The sequence below is a fragment of the Dendropsophus ebraccatus genome, unplaced genomic scaffold (genome assembly GCF_027789765.1).
Source record: "Dendropsophus ebraccatus isolate aDenEbr1 unplaced genomic scaffold, aDenEbr1.pat pat_scaffold_1814_ctg1, whole genome shotgun sequence".
Taxonomy (NCBI): Eukaryota; Metazoa; Chordata; class Amphibia; order Anura; family Hylidae; genus Dendropsophus; species Dendropsophus ebraccatus.
This window is the reverse complement of record NW_027209246.1, coordinates 1-9,440: the sequence shown is the minus strand read 5'-3', so window position 1 is coordinate 9,440 and position 9,440 is coordinate 1. Positions and strand designations below refer to the sequence as shown.

Genomic DNA, 9,440 nt, shown 5'->3' with positions numbered 1-9,440 from the left:
ATATGGTTAAAACGGCCCAGGGCACGGCGGGCTCTAATTTCCTAACAATCCATCCCTGGGGCGTTCTTGGTTAAGCCCTGTTGAAAAGTGCATAGATAGATCTATAGCTCTCTATGGACGTACACTATATACCAGGGATGGGGAACCTTCGGCCCTCCCACTGTTTAGAAGTACAACTCCCATCATGCCTGGACAGTCGAAGCTTTGGCTGTCCAGGCATGATCAGAATTGTAGTTTTGTAACAGCTGGAAGGCCGAAGGTTCCCCATCCCTGATATACTGTATACCCTGTCCATAGTGCAGTCTGCAAGTAAACAAACTCCCCAAGAAGAGGACTTGGTGCCTTCTCTACCTCCCTTTTAGGGCAGTGGAACGTGGTATAGCCCCAATTCAGGAGGTATCGCCCATCTCAGGTCAGACACATATTGCACAATGACTTCTTAAAACACAACCATCATAACCTTTTTTTTTTTTTTTTTTTTTTTTGCAAATCTGGCGCCCATCATGCAAACTTGGCATCTTAGAAAGTTGCACTGCCCACTCATTCTACCCATAGTTACTAAATCCTTCAGATCTTTGAAGGATACCCATCATTTCCTACCTGCAGGCAGGATCCCAGCTCTGAATCCTGGCAACTGCGTGCTCCACTCCACTATACAAAGCTGTAAGGCCCATACACTTGTTTTGCATACATTAGCAATGCAAGTCTATGGGACTCCCAAGAACTCTGAATACTGCTTACATTAGCAGCGGAGCACAGCAATGTCATCTAAGGGCAATAATCGGTACCCTTTAAGGGCCGTGTCGAATCTTCACAACCAATGTTATTACTTCAATGCATCTAAAATGAATACTGAAACAACTTTGCAAATATTACTGGTTAAAAATCTTAGTATTATGTCTAGAGCTATATTATCTGTCTCCATGGTAACAGACTACAAACCTTACGTAGTCAGGTACAGAAAAGTCACGTGTTAAAGGGGTTATCTAGGCTTAGTAAAACATGGCTGCTTTCGTCCAAATAACCAGTGCCACTCAGTTGGGGTGTGTGTTTTGCAGCTCAGTTCCACTGAAGCTAAACTGCAATACTACACCTAACCAAAGGACAGGAGTGGCACTGTGTTACAAAAAAATAACTGTGCTTTTTCTAATCTTGGTTAACCCCTTTAAGATATAGATATAAGTTGTCAATCAACAGCAATCTCTCTGATCCTCCCAGCACCAGGAGTGGGAAGTGTAAATCCAACAAGCTGGATTCTTCTCTCCTCCAACAGCTATTAGTGAGAGTCAGGAGACCACTACAAACAAGATCAACCATCTGGTAGAAAACGGTAGGTTCAATTGGCCAAATAAATGTTGAGGAGAGTTGGGAACAAATGAAAAAAAAAAAAAAAAAAAAAAAAAAAATAGATTCAGACTACACAGTGTTTGTAGTCTGTTACCATGGAGACACAAAAGACATTTGAAAAGTTGCTTCACTTCTCACATTAATAAAAACTTCCCTGCGAAGATATACACGACCTTTATAGGGGATGGTTTATCTGTTCTCCAAAACAGCGCCCCTCTCGACCACAGGCAGTGGCTCAACCTCATAACAGGGAATACCCGTGCCAAAACCATATTGTACAGCCCTTTAAAAATTAAAAAAAAAAAAAATTTAAATAAAAATTTTCAAGGATATAGAGTCTACACGGTGGCAGTGGAAAGTTGAGATGTCCAAAACAACAGGTGTTTCTTTTTTGTCAGATACAAAGAATAATGATGTGCAATGAGAAATTGTCCACAGATGTCGCCTGGTTATTTATCTGAACTTTTCCGTGGTCTGCGGAAACTAGACATGTTCTCGTTCAGTGCATAAATTCTGCGGGAGAATTCCTCGAACTCTCCCAGGACTTGGTCGTCGCACTCCACGGCCACGGCACGGTCCACCGGAATGCTATTAAACGCTTCTAGCTGATCCCCTGAGGTGAAGTCTGATGCTTCGGTGCCGAGGATCTCCTCGGCCTGTTCCACGGCGCAGTGCAGGTCGCCGCTGAGGGAGGCGTGCATGGCGCAGGGAATGGCTTCACTTACAAACTCCATGCTTTCATTCTGCAAAAATGTCCCATTGACAGCAGAGGGAGAGTCTGAGAAATGCTCGGCCTGGCTGCGGCCGTGGCTATCTGTGGTGGCTAAACTGTCGCCGTTAAGGCTCTCGCTAAAATCCTTGCGAGTGTTTCCCTTGGAGGAGTCGGTGCTGGCGTCCAGGGAGGAAAAGGTAAAGTGCCCCTTGTCTGCTGGCGTCGCCGGGACCAATATTGCGATGGGCTCCGCCAATGCCGCTTTGTAGCTTGGTGGAGGGGTTCTGTATTGCATTCTTTCGTTCTCTGAGCTGGCGCGCTTTCGAGGTCCTTTTTCCGGCGTTGGAGTCCGACTGGAAAAGCCAATATCGTGGCCTGCAAAAGTGGAGCTAGCCGGCCTCTTTGGAACAGGGATTGCACTTGAAGTGTTATGTCTGTCACTGGTGGAGAAATACAGAAGAGATATTAATAAAATGCTTCAATGCCGAACTCGGGAGCAGAATAGTCAGTTCAGCTCTGGAGTATAACAAAGGCTGTAACTCAGGATCAGTAATGTATGTACACAGTGACCCCACCAGCAGAATAGTGAGTGCAGCTCTGGGGTATAATACAGGATGTAACTCAGGATCAGTAATGTAATGTATGTACACAGTGACCCCCACCAGCAGAATAGCGAGCGCAGCTCTGGGGTATAATACAGGATGTAACTCAGGATAACGTAATGTATGAACACAACGACCACCAGCAGAATAGTGATGGCATTTACCTATAGACTGTATAATAACTCCTGTAACGTACTATGCTGTAGCTACTACTCTGCACCAACCTATGTAATGATATAATACATCCCAGCACCCCATTAATGACACACATTATACTCGATCCGGCCTGCAGACACAGAGGAGATGCCTCACTGTCCTATCAAGCCTTCAGACTATACTATATACTGCCGGGACTATACTATATACAGCTGGTAGAGCCCCAGTAAGTCTTCAGGGTCTGGATATAGCAGCGACGGTGTATGGCATGAGAACCCTTCTCTGCCGAGAGCCTTTCATCCCTTATTGTTTCCATCGGCCCCTGACATCACCGCAGCGAGCGCTATAAATGGCCAATGTTGAACTTGGTCTGCGGCCATATGAAATGTCTCCAGTGTTATTATGCCTCACTCCAAACCCATGTCAATGCAAGCACGAAAATTATAATCTGTTCTCGCCTTTGTGGCGGCTGTAGAAAAAAAATCCTTGTATATATAAGAAATACGCAATGCTGGCGAGAGCGAGTGTGGACAGAAGGGAAAAGCTGCGGCCGACGTGACAACAGGAAGACGTATATATAGCCATCCTAGGAGATGGAGTCTGGTCGTCAGATCCATCAGTAATGTGTTCAGTGGATGCGTCCAGGGGTAAGCCACTAACTGGAGGTGGTTAATATGGTGGTGTATGCAATACAACTGTTCACTTAAAAAAAAAAAATCCCTACCACTGAGGTCATGGTGTGTACGGAGAGGTGTGAGGGCTGGTGTCAAGCAGGATGATCTCTAGTTTATATTGGTATTATTTGGGTATAGAAACTAGCTAGATCATCCGGGCAGCCCATAGCATATAGCAGCAGTCTGCTGCCGCCGCCGCTCCTGTTCCATGGAGCGACGGCAGCAGATCGCTGCTATGAGTAGTTTGTATTTCAACCTATTGAAAGACAAACGACTACAACGATCAGCCGACATTGTTCATGTCGGCTGATCGTTGTCTTCTATTAAACAGGACGATTATCGGCCAAATATAGCCGATAATCTTTGCGTGTAATAGGGCCTTAAAACTGTACAGCGTAAACTGCGGTCATGCTGCTATGTTTAAAGTGTATATGGAGATTGGATAAATGGTGACGAGATGTGGAAACCACATTCAGAAGTTGTGAGTGTCACAGTCAACCAGGGGACTACCAGATGCGTATTAACGTCCTATTACACAAAGCGATTTTCCAACCAATCAGGCCGATTCAGGCAGGTATTACCCTTGTGTAATAAAGTCAACGATCAGTTGAGGACCCGATTAGCTGATTTTTTGTCTGCCATGCATCGTTATGTATAAAAGGAAGTGTGCGGTCGGCGACTAATTAAAATATGTAGAAAATGATAAAGATGAATACTTACCTCTCCATACTCTACAGTGTCTTTCTGCCTGTTCCCACTGACTGGCTGAGCACTCTGTTACTTTAGAAACGAGTGTAGAAGTTTCAGTGGTTTCTCCAATCACGGGCTGTGGCGCTGTCCCGTCCAGGTCATTGATTGGCTGAGCCACAACAGCATTGAGCAGGGAGCAGGCAGGACGACACTGGGGAGCCTGGACAGGTAAGTATACATCTTTATTACGGCCCTATGACAACAGATCAGTCATCCCTAGTGTGTATGAGGCTCTGGATCACAGCAGTATCAGGACTGGCCTCCGCTCCTTGGTAAAGGGCTGTCTTCTCCGACAGTCCCATTTTCTGCTTTATAGAGCGCATCAGAGAACACATACCCAGCAGCCATTGCTGGAAGGACACAAGCCAGTGGGGGCAGTGTTCTGGTCGGGATGATGCTCTCATGCAGTCTCTGGGCCACTCCTAACCACTCTCAATGAGGCCACAGGTTTGTGTGAACCAGGACTGCGGAATCCTCCTTCACATACACAGGATACGACCACACAACTTACCATCTGACCATGAGGCCGTGCTCCAGAAACGTCTTCAGGTTAGGAAGAGTCTGTCGTAGATCCGGGGTCCCCAGCGAATGCTGATATCTTAACTAGAGAAGAAAGGAGACAGCGTCACTTTTAGACATGATTGGATGAACACCAACAATGTATCAGAGACATGGAGTGATAGAGACCAAACACAAAAATGTACCGGCCCTTTAAATAGTATAACATGGAGCGAGTCCTCTAAGTGTTGTGCACGTTGGTTTTCCCCAGATGCTGGCAATGGCTGACGGCGTTCATATGGAACGGATAAAATGTTCTGAGGGATGAAACGTTTATAGCTGGTGCTAAAACACAGATTAGGAAATTATACGCAGGATGTTTATACAGAGCGGCTTATACGGGTGGAGCGCCATCGCCATCCAATGAAAGATATATGACGTCTCTGACCAGCGAGGCTGTCGCTGCGGCTGCCAGGAATGTTAACTAATCTTATGGTGTACCGCGGCTAATGTGTGCAAATCTGGGCTACGATATGCAGACTGTAAGAAGGCATATCCTGTCCCCAAGAGCTCACAATCTAATAGGAAGCCATATATTAACTATAGGAGGTATATGACCTGCATGCAGATACGAGCCCTGGTGGGGTGTGAACCCACAGACGAGCAATAGGACAGCTGCTACAGGCGGCCTCTGCAGGAGAGATGAGGTATTACATGGCTCCCACACTGAATGCTGTCAGTGAATGGAAAGCTTCTCAGTTACAGACTAAGAGTCCCGGCCGTCGCATCATGTAAGGATTTATAGCCAGTTACCCATCTGAGGTCTGGAGGGGTTCTTAGACGTTGGGCCGTCTCTGCTCATTCTGATGATATATGGGAATGCTGGAATAACAGGACCCAGCCCCTCCGTGTACCGAACATGTGATTTACTAGGCAAATAAATATAAACCTGGGGTCAGCTGAGGAAATTCACCGGCTGCCACCCGCTTTCTGCTCATTCATCAGCCGGTGTGGAGAGAAAGCCATTTACTTATAGTTCAGTCCAAGCCTGGTCCGATAACATTAAGTATGGGAACGTGGAGCAACATGGCTGGAGACAGCACGTGTATATATGTATATAGGTCACCTCTAACCTGTGGCTGGCCAGCGGCTGCGAACTACTCCCAGCATGCCTCACAGGTGACCGATGCTTCTATCTATGGGCCACACATTACATGCAACATCCATTGTTTCTGTTACCAGCAAGCAGGTGGTCTCCTTTATACCCCTCTATTTACAGTCGCCATATATGTCCCATCAAGTGCAGCTATATACTATTACATATAGGGCAGCCAAATTTCCTATCAGATACAGTTATATCCCCCTATTTATAGTGCAGACACATACAGCTATATTATATACCCCTATATATAGTGCAGCAATGAGTGTCCCATCAAGTTAAGGTATATAGCCCTATATATAGTGCAGCTATACATCCTTATATATAGGGCGGCAAAATGTCCTATCAGATACAGCTATATCCATAATATATATATAATGCAGTCATGTGTCCCATCAAGTGCAGCTATATACCCTTATATATAGTGCAGCCATTTGTGTTCCATCAAGTGCAGGTATATACCCCTATATATAGTGAACCCACAAGTCCCATCACATACAGCTATATACCCCTGTATTTAGTGCAGTCATGTATCCCATCAGATGCAGCTATTTACCCCTATATATATAGTGCAGGTATATACCCCTATATATAGTGCAGTCATGTCTCCCATGAAGTGCAGCTATCTACATCTATCTATATACCCCTATACCCTGCTGCCCCTTATCTACATGCTTCTCTTCCTCTATATAGAGTGCTCTGTTCTCCTGGTGTGCAGTCTCTTCCTCTATATAGAGTGCTCTGTTCTCCTGGTGTGCAATCTCTTCCCCTATATAGAGTGCTCTGTTCTCCTGGTGTGCAGTCTCTTCCTCTATATAGAGTGCTCTGTTCTCCTGGTGTGCAGTCTCTTCCTCTATATAGAGTACTCTGTTCTCCTGGTGTGCAGTCTCTTCCTCTATATAGAGTACTCTGTTCTCCTGGTGTGCAGTCTCTTCCCCTATATAGAGTGCTCTGTTCTCCTTGTGTGCAGTCTCTTTCCCTACATAGAGTGCTCTGTTCTCCAGTCTCTTCCCCTATATAGAGTACTCTGTTCTCCTGGTGTGCAGTCTCTTTCCCTACATAGAGTGCTCTGTTCTCCTGGTGTGCAGTCTCTTCCTCTATATAGAGTGCTCTGTTCTCCTGGTGTGCAGTCTCTTCCTCTATATAGAGTGCTCTGTTCTCCTTGTGTGCAGTCTCTTTCCCTACATAGAGTGCTCTGTTCTCCTGGTGTGCAGTCTCTTCCTCTATATAGAGTGCTCTGTTCTCCTGGTGTGCAGTCTCTTCCTCTATATAGAGTGCTCTGTTCTCCTGGTGTGCAGTCTCTTCCTCTATATATGAGTACTCTGTTCTCCTGGTGTGCAGTCTCTTCCCCTATATATGAGTACTCTGTTCTCCTGGTGTGCAGTCTCTTCCTCTATATTGAGTACTCTGTTCTCCTGGTGTGCAGTCTCTTCCTCTATATTGAGTACTCTGTTCTCCTGGTGTGCAGTCTCTTCCTCTATATAGAGTGCTCTGTTCTCCTGGTGTGCAGTCTCTTCCCCTATATAGAGTGCTCTGTTCTCCTGGTGTGCAGTCTCTTCCTCTATCACGGTGTGATGCTGTCCCCTGGTGTTCACATTTCTTATATCTATAAAGATCTGGCGGTGCCTACTTGCTCAGGGTCGGTGTCAGTGATCAGGTTCGGGGGACGACGATGGATGACTACTGTGGTGGCTATCACAGCGGACACAAGGCAGGGTGCCATAAAACCACAATAACCATAGACTGTATGATCGGGGGGCTTCCTAGACCCCCACTGTACTGTGTCGCCTGTAGGAAGCCGCAGCCGATCTTTATGTAAATGAGAGGAGCCGGGAGCCATGACAGGAGCCGCAGCCAAGGAAATCTCATTTCTGTGTAATAATCTAATATGTGGGGAAGTGATTTCCCTCCTGAAGATACATGGCCGCTCGCTGGACTTGGCAGAAGGTCTTCACTCTACACAATGGATCTGTGAACAGGCTGAATATTGCCGGAGCCGTTCCCTGACAAATGGCTCCCCGAGAGCCTGAGAGCACAGGAATCACCTCCGGACCAGAAGGAACGCCATGATATTTACTTTGGCCACATCGAGTGGATATGATGATAACAAATGACATCCGCATGAATTCTTCATATGTCCAGTGATTGTTAAAGGGCATGATGCCGATCCTTAAAGGGTCCCATGATGATAATTCTAATCTGTATCCACTAACAGCTCCCCCCCCCCATCAAATCAGCTACAATAGGCCAAGAAACTTTACCCACCCACTCAGTATAATGCTGCCACCCACCCCCAGTATAACTAATGCCCTCCCTAATGTAGTGCCTGATAACTGCACAATGCTGTCATGATTGGTAACCGTCCCCTATTGTCTCAGACAGAACGCTGGAGAACAAGGGACAGGAATTCCTTTTTTTTTGCTCCTTAGGCAACCCCTTTTAATGCTGCTTTGCACCCTTAATACCCCCCACCATCCCCAGTACAATTAATACCCCCACCATCCCCAGTACAATTAATACCCCCCACCATCCCCAGTACAATTAATACCCCCACCATCCCCAGTACAATTAATACCCCCACCATCCCCAGTACAATTAATACCCCCACCATCCCCAGTACAATTAATACCCCCACCATCCCCAGTACAATTAATACCCCCACCATCCCCAGTACAATTAATACCCCCACCATCCCCAGTACAATTAACACTACCCACATATATGTTAAATAGGTATTCCCGACACCTAAACCTTTTAGTCTGGCCCCTTGGTTTCCCTGTAGGATTGACAGCTTGCTGACTAGGTTCCTGACCACCTCTATCTCAGACACCAGCCTCCGCAGTCTCCCACTGAGGTCACATATGTCTCCAAGGCTTGAGCAGTCCATGGAGACCTGTGAGCTTAAAGGGAGACACCACAAAGCTAAGTTAGTGCATCTGAGTGCTGCTCCCCCTGCCACCACTAGGGGGAGTAAGCTTATACATCTGTACATGGTTACAGCAGGGCACTGTATAGACCACCACCCCCCTATAGTGGTGGCGTACAGATCTGTACCAAAGCCTCAATATTTTACAAATATCCCAAATTGCTCATGCTGCGTAACAAAAAAAAAAAAAAAAAATTATAATAAAGTAGATTTTAAAATTTCTGAATTTCAACATAAAAATTATATCCAGGTAAATGATGTAAACTGTGAGGTGAGTGGCGGATAAACCAGCAGGATTATAGCGTCTAGGTCCTGATAATATTACAATAAATAGCCGGTCAGATGGCTGGCGGAGCGCGGCTGCCAGGAATCCACCGTCCTGCCGAGGAATAAAAGCCGCTCAGGAATTTATACAGTGCATTAGGGCCGCTTCATCCACTCGCAGCTTGCCGTTTACGAGACATCCCGAGATGAGACGTGAATGGCTGCCAGCGTATAAGCGGGATGGTTAGGTTATTGGACTCTTTTCACTACAACTAGTCTCTTCTCTTTAGAGCTAATAAAAAGCGGCTCTAAAAGAGGAGGGCGACGCCTGCATTAACCTGTCACATGTAAT

The 9,440-nt window shown here is 46.1% G+C and overlaps 1 protein-coding gene across 1 annotated transcript; it reads right to left on the bottom strand.

The window, feature by feature from the left end:
- Positions 1–222: 222 nt before the first annotated feature.
- UVRAG (UV radiation resistance associated) lies at positions 223–8,798 on the bottom strand (the record flags this gene model as incomplete). The annotated part of the gene is made up of 4 exons (XM_069955980.1): positions 223–2,499; positions 4,753–4,844; positions 4,946–5,084; positions 8,616–8,798. Coding segments are annotated over 4 exons (1,117 nt in total), but the record flags the coding sequence as incomplete, so codon positions are not given.
- Between the last annotated feature and the right edge of the window lie 642 nt (positions 8,799–9,440).